The 20,000-nt window shown below is 42.0% G+C and overlaps 2 protein-coding genes across 2 annotated transcripts in view; both read left to right on the top strand.

The window, feature by feature from the left end:
* The window catches only part of LOC308153002 (proton-coupled zinc antiporter SLC30A8-like), a gene marked incomplete at both ends in the record, with an annotated part of 15,264 nt that extends 10,454 nt beyond the window's left edge, over nucleotides 1-4,810 (top strand). The window contains 5 exons of the mRNA XM_080526084.1: nucleotides 1,211-1,364; nucleotides 2,672-3,011; nucleotides 3,585-3,690; nucleotides 4,388-4,522; nucleotides 4,665-4,810. Coding sequence (XP_080382210.1) covers nucleotides 1,211-1,364; nucleotides 2,672-3,011; nucleotides 3,585-3,690; nucleotides 4,388-4,522; nucleotides 4,665-4,810 — 881 coding nt within the window. The remainder of the gene's footprint in view (nucleotides 1-1,210; nucleotides 1,365-2,671; nucleotides 3,012-3,584; nucleotides 3,691-4,387; nucleotides 4,523-4,664) is intronic.
* Nucleotides 4,811-11,404: 6,594 nt separating this feature from the next.
* The window catches only part of med30 (mediator complex subunit 30), a 43,483-nt gene continuing 34,887 nt past the window's right edge, over nucleotides 11,405-20,000 (top strand). Inside the window, exons 1-2 of the mRNA XM_080526086.1 lie at nucleotides 11,405-11,594; nucleotides 17,014-17,172. Coding sequence (XP_080382212.1) covers nucleotides 11,418-11,594; nucleotides 17,014-17,172 — 336 coding nt within the window. The 5' untranslated portion in view covers nucleotides 11,405-11,417. The remainder of the gene's footprint in view (nucleotides 11,595-17,013; nucleotides 17,173-20,000) is intronic.

Raw genomic sequence — 20,000 nt, 5'->3', positions numbered from 1 at the left:
AACCCACCTCTTCAAGCTCGCCTTCACCAGTTAACCCTCTCCTCCCCCTCCCCTTCCCATGTGTCCCCAGCACTACCTTATTTAGGCCCCTATACTTTTTAATTTTATTATTATTATTATTATTATTACTACTCGATCTTTTCAGTTTGTAAAGCGTAAAGAGTAAAATTATTATTATTATTATTCGTTTTCCTCATCATGACCCTCATTGTTCACGAGTTCTGTCGTGGATTTTAATGAGACTCAACAGAGTAACTTGCTTTAAATCTAAGTATAATATTTATTAAAGAAATGGTCTTTAACAACTTGTGAGTTGGGCAGTCAAAAGCCTCAATGGGAAGCTTTCACAGACTGACACCAAACTTCCACATTGTACACTGGGTATACTGTCAACATAGTCACAACATTGATAACGAGTCTGCATTCCATCACTGTCCATGAACACATGGTCCTGAATCAGGGCTCTGTGTTCATAAACAGGACAGCCAGACTATCAACAATCCCACGGAAAGTGGCCTGGGGTGGTCCAGTGGTCTAGCACCGCGGTCTACAGCGCACACATATGCCCATGTCGGCATGGGTTCGAATCCTCCTTACTTTCCTGTCTACCTTCACTATCTCTATCCAATAAAATGAAATATATGAGTGGGACTGCCCCTCTCAGAAAAAACAAGCTTTAAAATAAAAAAAAAACAATCCCACAGAAACTCCCCATGGAAATCTACTGTTACGCTCTGTGTGGAAATGGACAGATCAATACAATACAATACATGTTAAAAACCCATTACAGTTCCTATACTCCTTCGCTGTAGTAATGTTGTCCCCTATAGCCTTTATATGCTTTTTAATTAATTACATTTTTTTACTGTTTGTTTGTGTTTATTGGATTTTCTGAGAGCATGCAATTGCGAACACAGCATTTATAAAGAGTAAAAAGATACATATACCCTCTGTAGAAAAAACTATACATTTTAAAAAATTACATAATACTAAACACCAAAATCTTTATAATATACTTTTTGACCCCTCTACTGTACCTTACCTAGTGTCCCAGGTTAAAACATTGTGTCATCTTTCTCTCCGCCCCTCCTATGCCCCCTCTCTGTCTCCCCCTCCCCCCTCCTATGCCCCCTCTCCGCCCCCCCTCCCCCCTCCTGTGCCTCCTCTCCGCCCCCCCCCCCCTCCTGTGCCCCCCCCCCCTCCCCCCCAGAGATCTTAGGTGCCCTCCTCTCCGTTTTCACCATCTGGCTGGTGACAGGTGTGCTGGTCTACCTGGCCGTGGAGCGGGTCATCAACGACGACTACACCATCGACGGAACCATCATGCTCATCACCTCAGGCTGTGCAGTACTGGCTAACATCATGTGAGCAAACGAACGCACCCCACTCTGAACAGGGTTCCCACACCTTCTGAGACATGAAATTTCAAGCACCTTTCAAGGACTTTCAAGACTCAATTCCCTCAAATTCAAGGACCCAACACGGCATAGTTTGAGACAGATCTAGATGAGAATTTATATAATAGGAGCTATCCGCTCACAGACAACAATTAAAAAGAGAGTCTTGAATGTGTGAACACTAGATGGTCTCTTGCCTTTTCTACCACAGCACAGCAAAACAATATATTGTGAAATATGTGTAAAGTTAAGCAATACAGAAACTTATTTACTAGTTGACGAGCTTTGAATATATGTATATATATATTTTAGAGAGAGAGAGAGAGAGAGAGAGAGAGAGAGAGAGAGAGAGAGAGAGAGAGAGAGAGAGAGAGAGAGAGAGAGAGAGAGAGAGAGAGGGGAATTCAAGCACTTTCAATGACCCATGTCTATTTTCATAAACCTTTAAGATCTTGGTTTATTTTTCTCAAATTCACAAACTTTCAAGGATTTCAAGGACCCGTGGGAACCCTGTCTGAACCTATTTGTTGACCAACAGCAAAGAAGATTGATGTGTTATCCGTTCTATTTTAATGAATTCATCTTAAGAACTTAAGAACAACACCTGAAGTTACTGTAATGAATGGAAAACGTCGACATACAAATAATGGGTGATAATTTAAATGGATTGACTTTGAGCTCAGTCTGTGAACTGACTTGTGGTCTATTGCTAGCATTGACTTAATGTAGCTTTAACTGTGTCTGACAAACTGACGATGACCAAGCTGTTTTACATCATTTTCCACTGTCCACATATCTATATTATTATTATTACTGTCCACATATTATCTATCTACTCAAAAGGGCAGACAAGTTTAGTCCTTTAGATGGAAAAAACTCAATACAGCAGTGTCAAATACATCAAACATACACACATTACACATGACTATCACAATGGACAATGTACACACATAACTACAAGTGAAGTGAAACTTTATTTATATAGCGCCTTTCGTACATGAATGCAACTCAAAGCACAAGACAAAATCAATATTTACAACTATAAAGTGCAGTACAACTGGCAGGGTTAGTGCAGTGAGTCAGGTGTTGAGAGTCCTTATAGCAGAGGGGAATTTTTTCTTTTTGAAACGGGATGTTTTGGTGGCCAGGGATCGGTTTAATCAACTGTTGCAAGTGCATATGCCATTAACCTATAAACGGTCAACATATCCACCCATGCATTTACAGTGTGTTTGGAACATAAATTTGCTCTCTCTGAATTGCCTTTGTTGCAGAATGGCGCTCACCTTGCACCAGTCTGGGCACGGACACAGTCATGGAGGTCTCAGCTCCCACGGCCACGGCCACAAAGCTGACGACGGGCATGGTCATGGTCACAGCCACCAGACGGGTGACGGGCACGGTCACAGCCACAACAGCAACAACTCGCATGGCAGCAACCTTGGCAACGGTGTCCATGGAGACAACGATGTAGAGCAGCACAGGGCGGAGGGTCGGGGGGCGGGGGGGCGGTCCCAGGCCAACGCCAGTGTGCGAGCGGCCTTCGTCCACGTGCTGGGAGACCTGCTGCAGAGCATCTCTGTGCTGGTCAGCGCTGTCATCATCTTCTTCAAGGTCAGAGGTCGACTGGGGTGGAAAAGGGGGTGGGGCTTGTAGCGACTATCAAAGCTTAACACTAGAACAGCCATGGTGGGGTCATTTGAGTAGAATGAGTAGAACATGTTTTATATCGTTGCACTGGATCGAATTTCAGGACCCTCCTTTTATGACTTTTCCTAGATATGTGCGTTCTACCCAGTATCCTTACATTTTCAAAATCACATCAGGATAAGCTAATATAAAGCTATTTTGCAGTTTTTCAGAGTAGGAAGCAGGCTAATTTACAAGCGGCCAACTAGTGGTCGTTGTGTGTAAATAGCAGCGTAGAATTGTAAAGAGGGGCTCTTATAGTAGGTAAAAAGGCACGGCTATTCCAGGGTTAAGTTGGTAGGTTAGAGACATGATGTTAGTGTTTGTACACATGTAGCAGGTCTGCAGACACTAAGGTAGCTGCTCTCCACCAGTCACACATAGAAGTTTACTCGGTCATGAGATCACTATTCTTGGGAACCAATAATTTAGTGTCCGTGTGAAATGTCCCTTTAAGATATCATAATCACCTTGCTCTCTCTTTCTTGTGTCCTCTAGCCGGAATATAAGATAGCTGATCCCATCTGTACGTTCCTGTTCTCCATCTTCGTCCTGGCCACCACCATCACCATTATGAGGGACATTCTGCTGGTCCTGATGGAAGGTTCTGTCACCCATGTATTTATTTTTATTTTTTTTGCAAATAGACATGGGTCATTGAAAGTGCTTGAATTCCCCTCTCTCTCTCTCTCTCTCTCTCTCTCTCTCTCTCTCTCTCTCTCTCTCTCTCTCTCTCTCTCTCTCTCTCTCTCTCTCTCTCTCTCTCTCTAATTTTTTAAATAATATTCAAAAATGTTTTACTTAGCTCGTCAACTTGTAAATAAGTCTCTGTATTGCTTAACTTAACACATATTTCACAATATATTGTTTTGCTGTGCTGTGGTAGAGAAGGCAAGAGACCATCTAGTGTTCACACATTCAAGCCTCTCTTTTTAATTATTGTCTGTGAGCGGATAGTTCCTATTATATAAATTCTCATCTACCGGTAGGTCTGTCTCAAACTATGTCGTGTTGGGTCCTTGAAATTGAGGGAATTGAGTCTTGAAAGTCCTTGAAAGGTGCTTGAATTTCATGTTTCAGAAGGTGTGGGAACCCTGTTCTCCTTTCATTCAATGCCATTATTTAATTGCAAGATGTTTGTATTTAGTCTTGATAATTGTAGCACATCGGGTACATACGTTACAGAACCTCTCACTCTCACTATTTCCATCTCTCTTCATTTAACATTTGCCATAACTCCTTCTCTCTCATTCTCTTTCCTCTCGTCCTCATCTGTCTTCCTCCCTACCGTCTCCACCCAGGTACCCCAGCTGGAGTTAAATACAGCGAGGTGAGGGAGCAGCTTCTGGCCGTAAAGGGAGTGAAGGCCGTCCATAACCTCCATATCTGGGCCCTGACTATGAACCAGGCCATACTGTCAGCACACGTGGCCATAGGTAAGAATGGATGTTCAAACCTGCCGCTGTCAGGCCTATGTTTTAACCAGCTCTACCTCCTGCGCCACAGCCGGCCCATATATCTGTCAAACTCAGCCAGTGTCTCATCCTCTGACTAGCAGTTGACCATCTTCCTCCTCAGATGACTCTGTGGACCCCCAGCAGGTCCTGAGAGAGATGACCCAGGCCTGCTTCACCTCCTACAGCTTCCACTCAGTCACCATCCAGCTGGAGCAGCAGGCCGACCAGAAGCCTGGGTGTGACCTGTGCAAGGACCCCAAGATGTAGGCTGCTTCTTAGGGACACTCCCTACGTCAAAGCCCCTGAAAGGAACAAGGCCAAGGAACACAGTCTTTTGGCTGATCTGTAACAGACATTTGATCTACGGGATGTCTACCACCCTGTAGAGTTTCTGTACTGTAAATAATATACTGTATATATATATATATATATATATATATATATATATATAAATATGATATAAAATCCAAAATCTTCCTTCTTCTAGCATTTTGACTGCCATAGAGCATAGATTACTTTTTCTTGCGATGACTGATGGATAGATGATTCACTTAGACAAATGTATTTGTTGTAAGTCGCTTTGGATCAAGGTGTCGGCTAAATGCCAACAATGTAAATGTACAAATAGACAGTATTTGTGATTTGTTTCTTAGCAGTGTGGTTCATTCTACACAAGACTATACCTGTGTACAGTCCCAGTGCCTTTATGCAAACACTGCCAAAGAAGTGAGGATTTACAAGACTACGGATTGTGTGCTTTATCCAAATATTACTGCCCCATTGTATATTTCTATTGAAGTAGTGATACTCATGAGCCTATATTTTAAAGAAGAATTCCGTGGCGTAACTTTTTATATGAATAAATATAAATAAAGAGGGCAACCCTAGATGTCCACAGAAGTCCGCTATTGGGCAATATCTTCAGCGGGACATGTGTACTTGAGGTATGAAGCCTTTACCCTGGAAGGTGTGTGCTAACTGCTAATCCACTCCAGAACAGGGCCAGCTAGCCCTGGGCTCAGGTCAGTGCTAGCCATTTTAGAATGTGCAAGTGTGAAGACCCATCTCTTCAGGTTACACCTTAACTGCTCCTCCTGAGACATCTTCTGCCCTCAGCACTACGTCTCCTAAAGACGTCCGCTTTCCCCTCTACTGTGTCCCTAAGAACTTCTATCGTCCCCCTTTGTACTGTTTCTCTGTTCCTCCAGTATTCCCCCCAAAAATAAAATAAAATAAAAATCAGTCAAGTTTTAGAAGAAGGTGGTAGAAAAAGGTTTCTCCTTCTATCAGTGGCCCCGAGCCTGAGCTAGATTACTCTTCCTGCCACGAATGGTGGACTGATGATTGACATGCTTAGCATTCAAATGTATTGATTGTAAGTTGCTTTGGAATAAGGCGTCTGCTAAATGCCCAAAATGTAAATGTAAATGTAAGTGTGAGAAGTTCCTTAGCCCTATAGGCTGAAGGAAACTATTCCTAAAAGCTAAGTGCAGTATTGAACAGCCCTATAGGCTGCTTGATTTATGCCAGCCGCAGTCGGGTTACACGTAGGTCTTCCTCATTGGATGGGCTATAGAAGGTAAAGCTACTCTTAGTATAAATTGCTATAGGTCAAAATAAAATTGCACTGAGACGAGTGAACGAAATAGATCCAATAATTTACTGTCCGTAGGATAAGGATCCACTAGTAAAAATAACTCTCACATGAGCTCCTAAAAAAAAGGTTGCTCGGCAACAGACTTACAGTGGATCCATTGTCTCCCTGACATGGCATGTAGATCCTTTTAATATCAGTTTCTCTGTCCCCTTGTCCACCTTCAGCCGGTCTGCTGCAGCCGGGACAATTAGAGAATAGGGGCGCTGTCAATGCGATGGCTCAGGTCCCAAGTGTCATGTCTTGTTACAGACTTAAACAGCTTTCACATTTGTCTCTATACAGTTAAATGTGAGGTCCTTAGTGCTACCATGCTCATTGGTCACTGATAAAAGACACTGCCAAATGTACCTTGGGGACAGTTCAATGTCAGTGCACTGCTATTAAAGGAGTATTTGATGGGCCCACCCCTGCCCATAGCTGCCACCGGCCTTGCAAGCTAACCATTACCACCTGCATAATTACTTCGAAAAACAGGTTGCTTACCGTCAGTGTGTTCTCCTCCACGGTGCCTAGAAGTGTTATAATAACATAATGCAATTTTATTTATTTGACCTTTATTTAACCAGGTAAAATCAATTGAGAACAAATTCTAAATGTCAATGATGATCTGGCCAAGAGGCCCCGGCAAGAATAAAAACAAACATATAAACAGAAATACTCAGGGTCGACACAGAACAATACATACAATACATGAGAACGGCAAAGACAGTGAAGATAAATAAATAAAAACAAGTAGAAACAAAATCAACTAACCTATGTGTGGAAAGAGAGCGGGGTGTGAGTGTGTGTGTGCGCGTGTGTGTGTGTGCGTGTGTGTATGTGGGGGGGGGGGGGGGGGCAATCAGCAGGAACAACAGTCAACTATGATCTGCTGAAGTTTATTTTTGAAAATGGCAAGTGATATCAATACATTTGATATTGAATGAATAGATCCAATGATTTACTGTCCGTAGGATGAGGAGCCACTAGTAAAAAATAAATCTCACATGAGCTCCTAAAAAAAAAAGTTGCTCGGCAACAGACCACTTACAGTGGATCCATTGTGTCCCTGACATGGCATGTAAATCCTTTTAATATCAGTTTCTCTGTCCCCTTGTCCACCTTCAGCCTGTCTGCTGCTGCTGGGACAATTAAAGAATATGGGAGCTGTCAAAGGTCCCAAGTGTCATGTCGTGTTACAGACTTAAACAGCTTTCACATTTGTCTGGTCTGGCCCTCTCTATACAGTTAACAGGGTTCCCACGGGTCTTTGAAATCCTTGAAAGTTTGGGAATTTGAGAAAAAGAAATCAAGGTTTTAAAAGTTTTTGAAAATAGACATGGGTCATTGAAAGTGCTTGAATTCCCCTCTCTCTCTCTCTCTCTCTCTCTCTCTCTCTCTCTCTCTCTCTCTCTCTCTCTCTCTCTCTCTCTCTCTCTCTCTCAAAAACCCCCCAAAACTTTACTTAGCTCGTCATCTAGTTCTGTCTCAAACTATGCTGAGTCCTTGAAAGGTGCTTGAAAGGTGCTTGAATTTGATGTTTCAGAAGGTGTGGGAACCCTGAGTTAAATGTGAGGTCCTTAGTGCTACCATGCTCATTGGTCACTGATAACAGGCACTACCTGTACCTTGTGGAAAGTTCAATGTCAGTGCACTGCTATTTGTGACATGGTCTGGTGAAAAAAGAAAAACGCATGTTTTGAAGTTTTGAAGAGCTCACTCGATATAACAAACAACAGTTTTAAAATCACTAAATACTGATAATTTGTGAATTGGATTCACTGTATAGTCTGCCCAGGCTACTGGGTAAGTGACACATGGCTTGTAAACATTTTAGGACGTGTTCAAAAGCAAGGACCGTGTGATCATCTAATTAAGTCTAGTTATGTGTTTTTAGCATGTCGATGTTCTATCAGCATGTTGTGTTGTGCTAAACATGCAGTAGCCATTTTTATTTTTTAGCACTAGCTTACTAGCCGCAGTTTTGTGTGTGTTTTGATTCAGAGCGCGTTTCTCCACTATTTGGTTTGAGGTGGACCAACATTCAAATAAGCACATCTTCTTTTTATTAGAATTATTTATATTCTATTTTCAGATTTCAATGTAATTTGAAAGCTTACAATCTGCACTTTTCATAATCTGAAAAATTACATTAATACCCTACTTGGGGACTTTTTAACCAGACTATATCCCATATTGCTTTGCACCCGGTGAACATGACTCAGCAGATCAGTGCACTGTGTGTGTGTGTGTGTGTGTGTGTGTGTGTGTGTGTCTCACATCCCTGACTGACTGACTGTTTCCTCTGGCTGACCTCAGGCAGTAGGCCTCCCTCAGACCCGTGTGCACCCCATCCTCTTTGCACCCTGCTCTACTCTGCTCACATGCAAGCAGCACACACACACACACACACACACACACACACACACACACACACACACACAAGAGCTAAGCTCCTTTATCCCACGGCTGCTGCTCTCTCTAACAGTCACTGCAGCGTTGTAATTCACACAGGAATGCCCAGCATGAGGCGGTGGGGCCCAGTGTACACCAGCACCAAGCAATCATATCCTCTCTTACATCAAAAAGACACACTCCCCTGCCCACTAAGCCTATATCTTCCTATATCTTTAATCCTCTCTTCAAAACTTGAAGACACACTTGTGTTTTTGAAATGGGAGCTCTGCGCTGCTGAGTAGACTTTGGAAAGGCCCCCTGGAGCAAAGCTGAACCTAGCCCCCCCAGTCCCTGAAACAGGCTGAACCTAGCCCCCCCAGTCCCTGAAACAGGCTGAACGTAAATTATTATTAAGGTCAAACAGGACCCGTGAGCAGTCAAGTGAACTGACGTGGTTTTGCTGTGTCAGCAGATTAAAAAAGCTCCAGACTAGATACAATCACAGTGAAATCCATCCTGTCCCCTCCAACCGCAAATGTGAATGTATAATGGAAATTAAGTAATAGGCATTCTAATCTAATTTCAGCTTCACGAAACGCCTGGAGGCGAAGGCTTTAATTCTCTTAACAAAGCCCTCTTTTTCCTCTGTCATTCAGAGGAGCCATTTAGAACGGCAGGGAGCGCAGGGTGAGTATCTATTTCAGACACCCCTGGATTTGATATTTTAATTTCAATAAAGATAGCTCCAAAAAAAAAAAAAAAAAGCAAGCCAATATGCCAGTAATGTATGTTTAAGGGATGGAATCAGACATTGGTACTCTCTTTACAGAGATTTAAATTAAAATGATTCAAACTGGTGTTTTTCATTCGGAGAGTTGAGTTGAGTTGAGTTGAGAATGTTTATTTTGGTCCCCTATACAATTCACAATACAGATATAAAACATTTACACAGTCACAATGCATAACACCAGGACCAAAAAGGTGTAGGCTGAAGCCATGGCTTATTGCGCCTACCCTTGTTACATGCATGTTGTTGTTGTTGTTGTTGTTGTTTTTCCCCCATGAATGCATAATCAAAACATTGAAACTTTTACAAACAAAATTTCACTTACGCATGTCAACAAAAGTTCAAAAATACCAAACAAAAACTATATTTAAACCTCTGTTTTATACTTGTTAATCATCTTATTTTAAAATAATTTTTTGAATCCTTTTACTACACATTTTCATTTCCTTTTCAAAAGTATTCCATAAGTTTACTCCTTTAACTGTTATACATCTTTGCTTTGCATTTGTTCTAATCTTTGTTTTCATAAACATACATATTCCTCTGAGTTCATAATTACTCTGTCTAACTTGAAATCTTGAAGTCTCTGGATACAGTCTGGAAGCATCTTATTTTTTACTTTATACATTACTAGTACCTACTGTAGTATGGTTGTGTTGAATTACCATCAGATGCCTTCATCTGTCTAAATCACACTACCAATGTGGCGCTTTGATGTACCGTAACATCCAGAATAGCACGTCATTCAGAGAAACACCTATTTGAAAGAGAGGTTCACTGTCTCTACCGATTGCATATCGTGTACTAAGGTAGTGTGAGTGATTTATTGTATATCAGAAGCGGTGATAATGGACTGGGAATCAATGACATTTCGGAGCATCAAACAAACTGCCACAATAACATACAGATTTTCACAGGCGCTCACAGCCCCCCCTTTACGGTAAGCCAGGATCTCGCGATGTTTCACACAGCTGAGCTGATATCCTGGAAGAAAGAGGAATTGACACATGTCAACAAATAACATCTATTAACACACACAGGTAAATATTAATACTACACAGGTAATCTGCCACTTTACTAAGTATGTTACGGTACGGACAAGCGTGAGAGCGATGCGAACATTTGCTTTTATATGGCGAAAGCGAAGTTAAATTAATACCAAAACTGTCTTTGCTGTTTGCCATTATAGTTAACATAAGCCGCTATGCACCTTTACTGTATATAGATAAATAGTGATATTAATGTGCAATAATAACAGTGCAATGTGTCAAACAATGACCGATGTCAGGCTGAATGTTAAAGAACTGTCTGGTCTAGTGCTACACGTGTACTAGGAGGAGGTCATTACTAACGTTGCATTGTAATCATAAGTGTAATACTGAAACACAACTGTGAACATCTCAAACCTGCAAACTGCGACACTTTAAATGAATGTGCAATAATACTATGTGCAATATGACAACCCTCGTGTACATAAGGTTCAGAGATAGGAAATGTTAGGATATTTATAGCATAGCATAGAGTACAGCACAGTGTTTTATTTGTATAGTATAGTATAGTGGATACTAGTGTATATAGCCTTTATTTATGTAAACCAGCTCCTTTCCCTTCTTGTTTTTTTAGTTTTTTTTTCCTAACACCAGGGGAGCCCCCCCTCCCAAATTTCGTTGTTTGGTACCTGAACTATATCAATGACAATAAAGACCATTCATTCATTCATATCAGTCTCTCTCAGCTACAGAGACAGACAAAACATCTGATTGGATAGAATAGAACAAGTCAACTCATTATTGGTGAACGAATTAGATCATTAGTATGTGAGATAACTTTATTGTCATTATTGTCCATCTACACATCATATTGTTGTGTCAATAAAACATGGAATTAACTCTCTCTCTCTCTCTGCTCCCCCCTTCTCTCCCACCACCCCATCCTCCCATATTTCATCCTCCTTTCAATATCATAATGATTAGGCATGCTGAGGACGGTAGTATGCCAGTTTACCGTGCAGTTAGATTAACTCACACTGCGCCTACAGGTCTTCTTCCGTCTCCATGACCACCCCTCCCATAGCAACCGGCTGTATGACGTCCTCCCCCTTCGCCGGGCAGCAGCAAGCGCAGGCGGCCCGCGATGTCAACACGTCATCCCTCTGTCGTATCGGCCAGGAGACGGTACAGGATATTGTCTTACGCACCATGGAGATCTTCCAGCTATTGAGAAACATGCAGGTGAGCCGAGGTGTACTGTACACAACTGCATGTGCGTGACTGAGTGACGGTGTTCAGTTAGATTTTAAAGTAGTTGTCTAGTCTAGGCATGATACTGTAAATACCCTGAAGACGCCGTCTTGCTTTGTTTCCTGTTGTTTTATAATTGGTTGAAATATTCTATTAGCAGTTCATTTGCAGTTTGCGGTGGCTTCCTCATCCCTCTTTGTGTTTGGTGGGAGAATTAGTGTTTGTTTTTTTTGGACACACACACACACACACACACACACACACGTAAACACATCTCGATAGTTTTTGTGAATGAATATACCTCAGTTTCTCCACGGTTGTATTATTATTATGATTATGATTATGATTATTAACAACAATAACAACAACAATAATAATAAGCCTTTCATACATAAGAAGGCAGCTCAAAGTACAATACAGCGCAAAAGAAAGAACAATGAACAGATTAGAAACAAGAACACAAAAAACAACAACAGTAAATGATTATGAATAATGAGTAATGATTATAATTTATATGATGGTTTCCTGATGATGGGTGGTGGCCGAGATATATAAACGACAATTTTTCTAACGATTAATCTAGCGATTATTTTGTCGATTAGTCGATTAGTCTAGCGACTAATTTAACGATATATTTTTTTACTGTTCGGATTTTTTTTTTTTAAAGAATGTGTCGGCCCCTTAATTTCCACCTCACTGCTATGTTTAGCCAACTTGAATGCCAACATGGCCATTTAGAAGTCTGTCCATCACCACAACACATAGCTAGCTAGTAGCTACATAGCTAGCTAACGTTACTCTCGCTGCTATGTTATGATTAGCTAAATTGATGCTAACGTAGCATGCGAGCTACGAGCTAGATAACATACAGTAGGTGCTCGCACCACAATGACAATAGGCTACCGTAGCTAGCCAGCTACATAGCTAACGTTACTAACACCAGAAGACAAGACATACAAACTGTGGTGAGCTACATTGCTTGTGTAACATTAGCTAGTAGCTATCCATTTTTCACTCATACACGGCCGGAAAAGTGAACAGAAATACAATGGTGACTTACGGTGGTGCTATCTTGTGGCTGTCTTCACAAAGAGCTCCAGGATGCTTTCGCTTGAGGTGCTCGTTCATTGCAGACGTACTGCTGTGATAGGCGACGTCGACTAATCGTAACAGCCCTAGTTGGTACCCAAAATAATTAAAGACTATCTCACGGTAGACAATTAAGATACAAGTTTATTACGACGTCGGGTGTGCTCAGTCACAGGGAGACAGAACGCACACCAATATGTTGTGTCACAGTGTCTCTTATAGGCAATAGTTGATGATCAAGCAAACTAGGGATGCTCCGATCTGGATTTTTGGGGCCGATACCGATCACCGATTTGTTTCCTCAAGATCAACCGATACCGATACCGATACCGATTTTTAAAAAAATACATAACTGACTGGATAGCCTAAATATTTTTTGCTTTTTAGACAAAAGTTTTGATCCATTAGGCACCAAGCAAACGCAGACCCATTTTTATGGCATAGTAAAGGTCTGGCCTATCACCCAGTTAGGGCCTGAAGCCCTAACAGAAAAAAAAAAAAAAAAAAATCGGTTTTTGCGATCGGCCATTTTTGCCGATCACCGATCGAGTCATTTGGAGTGAAATCGGCCGATTTAAATCGGTGGCCGATAAATCGGAGCATCCCTAAAGCAAACATACAAATCATAACCATTGACAAGGCTCCGTTGAGTCTACCTTGACCCTTCCGGAAGGGTCCTCCCAACTGTCTAACTCCTCTCCACAAGGAGATTACCTATTGTATTGACCCATGTTCTATACTGGTCACCAGTCAAGTTACATGCTGCAAGGTAGATGGCAGAGCATGAGACAGAGAGGGTGGACCAGTGTCTAGCTGAGTGTCAACAGTTCAGATGTCACGTCTTGATTATGATTACAGATTGAGTTCACACAGAGTATTCAAAGTTTACAAGTGCACAATGAAAAACGCATCCTATCAATAATGAACACAACATTAAGACATTCATATTATTAAAGAGTCAAAGAATATTGAGAAAACATAATAAAAACTCATTATCTGGTCAAGACGAACATCAGGTGGTCCACTAACAGCCTTTAACCTTTGTTGGTTTACAGTCAGATTCCTTACCCTTATCCCTTGCTTGAATTCCCCTCTCTCTCTAAACAAAATGTTTTACTTAGCTCGTCAACTAGTAAATAAGTCTCTTTACACATATTTCACACAATAGGCTATATTGTTTTGCTGTGCTGTGGTCGAGAAGGCAAGAGACCATCCAGTGTTCACACATTCAAGCCTCTCTTTTTAATTGTTGTCTATGAGCGGATAGCTCCTATTATATCAATTCTCATCTGAATCTGTCTCAAACTATGCCGTGTTGGGTCCTTGAATGTGAGGGAATTGAGTCTTGAAAGTCCTTGAAAGGTGCTTGAATTTGATGTTTGTCAGAAGGTGTGGGAACCCTGCTTACTAGTAGCCATGTCATGTAGTTTTAATCAAACATACACACTTCCAAATATGTGACGCAAGCCAGTCTATCTAGGGCTAAACCACTCGCAGACTCGAAATACTCGAAAATTAAAGTAAAATATCTGGTTTTCGTTTTTTTTTCATGACACGCAGCTTGAAGCTTTAAAGTATCCACTCTATATAATAAACAACAGTTTAACGATCACTAAATACTTATAATTTGTGGATTGGATTTACTGTTCTCGTTTTCCGGAGGCTGGTAGTAAGGGAGACTTTACTTGCAAACATAGCCTACTTTAGTTTTGGGACGTGGTCGAAAGCAAGGACTGTGTGATCATCTAATTATGTGTAGTTATGTATTTTTAGCATGTCAATGTTCTCTCAGCATGTTGTAATGTTATAAAAATGCAGTTAGACGTTCGTAGCGATGTGCCATTGTTAGCGCTAGCTGTTAGCAGTGTTTGTTGCTGTGGTTTCATTAGAGTCACTTTTCTCCCGATTCTGTGTCTGAGGTGCACCAACATTCAAATACGCCTGTCGTCTTATTTTTTTTTCCGATTTCAATGTATGACACATCATTCATTTGAAAGCTTACAATCTGTTTCAGAATATGTAAAAAAACCTGAAAAATGTATTAGGCAACGGGTTGATGAAAACACTGTCTGGTGTCACATAATATGTTCAAATATTCAGGACAATGAGTGTTCGGTTGAGTGTTCGACCTCAGCTGGATGTTTTTAGAGATGTTCAGTGGCTCCACCTTCTGTTTTGGTAGAGTGGGTCGCCACTGAGGATTTCCTGTTGCTCGTCTTGTCCACCAGAGGGCACAATCGTGGTTGGATTGAGCTGAATTCAACCAAATTCAACCACACATGGATAAAATGCTAATTAAAAGCTACAAGAGATTTTTTTAAGTGGTGCTTAAAGATGTTTACTGAACTTGCCTGCTTGATTTGTTGAGGTAACACATTCCACAGTTTAGGGGCATAATTAATAAATGCTGCATCACCAACTTTATTTGGGGTTCTGGTGGTAACCTCCAATAAGCCAGCAGCAGAGCTCCTGAGTGCTCTTGAGGGCGTATAAGTTGTCAGCGAATCAGTAAGGTAGGCTGGTCCCAGGCCATTTAGTGCTTTAAACACGAGTAAAAAGGATTGAAGTAAGTTCTCGGGGGTGCAAACTTGTCACCTTTCTGCTAAATTAGCCGTTTTTTACCTCAAAATAGGTCATCCACGTGGCATGATGCGCGCGCTAACTTATCTTCCTGTCTGCTAAACTCCGCTGCTGTTGAAAACTTTCGGCTTCATGCAGCTAGGTACAATTCTAGACAGTGCGGAGGACACAGTCACGGTAAGCAACCTGTTGGTAAGCAACCAGAATAATTATGCAGGTGTTACGGTTAGGGCCGCTGCTACTTACACATGCATCATTGCCCCCCCCCCCCCATCAACAAAAATGTTATCCGTGCATTCATAATTGTCTTCATTCCCCGTGAGGTGTGCCTGTGTTGGAATTCAACAGACACTGGAATGGAATGGCTGCCATACAGTATGTAGAAATGCTGATTTAAGAACAATCTGGAGTGGTCTCTTAATTTTATTCCAAAATCTGTATGTACGTAACCAGCTTAGGGTGCCAATCAGAGCGGCTAACCCAGTTTTGAAGACGATTGATAAAGATCTTGTGATCAATTGTGCCACTTAAATCCAAGAGAACGAGAACAGAGACCTTATTAGCATCAGTGTTTAGTCTGACATCACTGACACTTTTAACGATAGCAATCTCTGTGTTATGATTAGACCTGAAAACTTCCAGGATCACTTTTCGAGTAAATTTGATCTAAATCTGATTTCTTCAGCAATGGTTTCACAACAGCTGGCCAACAGCTGCCCTGAGCATAGATTACTTTTTTCCTGCTATGACTGGTGGATAGATGATTCACTTACTTGTAAAAAAATGTTGGCTGACTTTAGAGATGTGTTGTTGAATGTCAAAGACAGAGATTGCAACACTGTCATTAACTCGCTTAAGGAATGCAGTGAGTGGGGACAGGGAGGTGACGGGAGGTGGACAAGTTGCTGTCAGCTGCAGTCTTTGTAAAGTTCTGCTGAAAAAATGCTCGTGGATTTGTCCATTGTCACATGCATATTGGATGTTTTATTATGAGGATCACCAGTGCCAATAATGCCACCCCTAAAACAATTAGCAAACTTCACATTTCAAAACAGAAGCTTGTGAGAGAAATTAGGATTTAGCAACAGGTTAGTTCTTGAAAACAGTATGTGACTGGGTCTGATGTTTTGGTAATTTTTCAGTTTTTTACAGATTATGAATGTGCAGATTGTAAGATTTCAAATGATGTATCATGTGACATCTGAAAATAGTTGAAGAAGATGTGCTTATTTGAATGTTGGTACCACTCAAGTCAACTAGCAGAAAATCGCCCTCAAAGTTTTCACACTTTTCACAGGCAGGTAATGGGTTGGAACAATCGCTGGTTAACTCCACCTCCAACCACTCCCCCATTACACTATCTGTCATCTGTCCGTGGGGTTGTCAGCTAACCCTCAGGAAACAAACGTGCACAGCTGACATGTTTAAATTGCTAAATACACTGAACAAAAAATATAAACGCAACACTTTTGTGTTTGCTCCAATTTTTCACGAGTTGAAATCAAACATCTAACACTTTTTCTATATCCAAAAGTTCACAAATTTGTTTAAATCTGTGTTAGTGAGCACTTCTCCTTTGCCGAGATAATCACACCTGTCAATGTGAACTGACATTGTAGAGACAGGTTATAGACACCAACACACTTTGTCATGTAAATGTTTCTTAACAGTTGTTATTACAATGTTATTACATCAGTCGAGTGTAACGTAACAGACCGTTTCCCTATGTCGTCCCACCCAGCTGCCTAACGGAGTGACGTACCATCCCAACACCCACCAGGACAGGCTGAGCAAACTGCAGGAGCACCTGCGCATGCTCTCAGTGCTCTTTCGCAAACTGCGCCTGGTCTACGACAAATGCAACGAAAACTGCGCCGGTCTGGACGCGATACCACCAGAAGTGAGTGACCCACTGTTCAGGCTCAAACCCAGACTCTCCATTTTGATCTCATTTATGGCAAATGTTACTGCATGACCAATTTGTATAGGACATAATGCATACGTATATTCCGGGGCGGCTGTGGCGCAGGAGGTAGAGCCGCCGTCTAATGATCGCAAGGTCGGCAGATCGGCGGTTCGAGCCCCGGCTGGCCACATGTCGAAGTGTCCTTGGGCAAGACACTGAATCCCAAATTGCTCCCAGTGAGCGGGCCGGCCAGCGCCTTGCACGGTAGCTTGGCCGCCATTGGTGTGTGAATGTGTGTGTGAATGGGTGAATGAGAGGCCGTTGTAAAGCGCTTTGGATAAAGGCACTATATAAGTGCAGTCCGTTTACCATTTACCTCTGCTGACAACATTCTCAACAACAGTCACGATACAAACAACTGATGGAAGTATTTGGACGTTTTGGTTAGAAAGCCAGATAGAATGGATTGCGAACACTTTGTTCCACAAAATGGTTGATTTTTTAGTAAGGAGACGCTGTGAGGAAGTAGGTCACAGGAGCCGGTGCCTCCCACTCCCCCAGGTGTCTACCTCAGCTGAGCTCCACGTTGAATAAGTGCTCCGTTCTCCGGGGAGCCCTTAGTGGCTGTTATGGACACGTCTAGGAATCCACCTCTCTGTGTCAGGCTTTGTGTAGGGCTGTCCGTCTGATTTATGACTGCAGTCCACCGGCTGGGTTTTGGTTCTGAATCGTTTGTGACTGACTTTTACATACCTTTTTAAATATCGTATTCATTGCACAGATTTTGTGGGTCCACACACAGTTTTCTGGTTGTTTTGTATTACATAAGGTAGATAGGGCCTTTTCAGCCGCAGCCCCGTCCCTCTGGAACGCCCTCCCCAACCACATCAGACAGGCCAACACCCTCCCAACATTTAAACAGGCCCTCAAAACCCACCTCTTCAAGCTCGCCTTCACCAGTTAACCCTCTCCCCCTCCCCTTCCCATGTGTCTCCAGCACTACCTTAATTATACTTTCTTTTATTTATTTTTGTTATTACTACTCGATCTTTTCAGTTTGTAAAGCGTCTTTGAGTGTCTTAAAAAGCGCTATATATGTCTAATGTATTATTATTATTATTATTATTATTATTATTATTAAGGATACATTACGTTATTAGTTCTCTACAACAGACAGAAATTACACTTTCATTTGGAGTTCTGAACAAACATGTACAGTATATAAACCTCTTTACCCCCGTACACCATACCGTTGGCGTTCTACCACCACCATATTTAATGTGTGTACATTATGAAAACCCACTTTACTGCTGACCAACCCGATATCTCATCCCCGCGACATGTTGATTTCAGTCCCTGCGCCACCCGGAGCACATTTATCATCCTGTAACATTCAGGTGCCGTGACATTTCTGGCTATTTTTCCCCTCAAACAGGAAGTGGAATCAATGACTCAGGCAACATGACCTCATCCTGGCTTAATTAGCGGCAGGCCTGGTAATGAACAGCTGGCCAGAACGGCTGAGGTCAGCATTTCTCTCCCACAAGCCAGTGCAATCAGCGGCGCTGCTCTGGCATTTCCTGCTCTCTGCTCTCATGTCGTTTATTCACTTCTACGCCTCGTTTTTTTTTTCTCTTTTCTTTTTCGCCCCCCCCCGCCCCCCCCCTGTCAAAGTAAAGGAAACCTAGAGGACTTCATTACCCCATTCTTCTCTGTCAAGCGGGAAACCACATCGGTCCTTGTGTGGAGACAGGGGTTATTACTCATGAACGCACACGCACACACACACACATGCACAAACACATACATGCTCGGTCCGTTATAATATCTTAGCACTATCAGAAAGGCAGGCACACCAGATCACTCACTCAGTCACTCAGTCAGTCAGTCAGTCACGCACGCACGCACGCACGCACGCACGCACGCGCGCGCGCGCTCGCTCACACACACACACACACACACACACTCACTCACTCACTCACTCACACACACACACACACACACACACACACACACACACACACACACACACACACACACACACACACACACACACACACACACACACACACACACACACACACACACACACACACACACACACACACACACACACACACACACACACCCATGACTAGCACCAGGGTTTCCGTTAGAAAAAATTGCCGCCGGACATCGTGTCCGGGAAGATTTCGATTTACCGGACAAACGTGATATATTCCGGTCATCATATTAAAATATAAAAAAAAAAAAAGAAAAAAAAAAAAAAAACTAATATAGCTGTTTGTCGCGGTGATTACTGTTGTGTAGCGGCCTATATATGCCATTTAATGTCTATTTCTCATCCGATACGATTAGATGCGAGCTATATAATATATAATAATATAACATGATTCGCATGCGCGCTATGCCATTATGTCCAGCGCTGAACGGGCGCCTCACTGGGAACTGAACAGACAGCATCGATCAATGAACAGACTCCACATTACGTTAACTGAAGTTTGTTAAATTGTTTGGGATTAATGTGAGTTTTCTATTTTCTCTTTCCAGTTTTACCCTTTTTTTTATCAATAAAACAATGTCATTTCTATAACCAGGTCTCGCTGGTTGGGAAGGCATTTCGTTTAGCTGCCTGTCAAATCATACTTAATCGGACTCGGGAGTATGTCAATGAGGAGAACATAACTGTTTATTGAGAAACAATAGGCAGGCTGGGATACGTATATAAAGAAATACCACAATGTCTAGATGTATAACATTTTATTGAACAGTGCAAGCATGTAGGCTTCTGGCGTGACATCGTACCCCTAACGTTCTTAGGG

Source organism: Nansenia antarctica (assembly GCF_963989245.1).
Source record: "Nansenia antarctica genome assembly, chromosome: 3".
NCBI classification, from domain to species: Eukaryota; Metazoa; Chordata; class Actinopteri; order Argentiniformes; family Microstomatidae; genus Nansenia; species Nansenia antarctica.
This window is presented reverse-complemented; position numbering and strand designations above follow the sequence as displayed.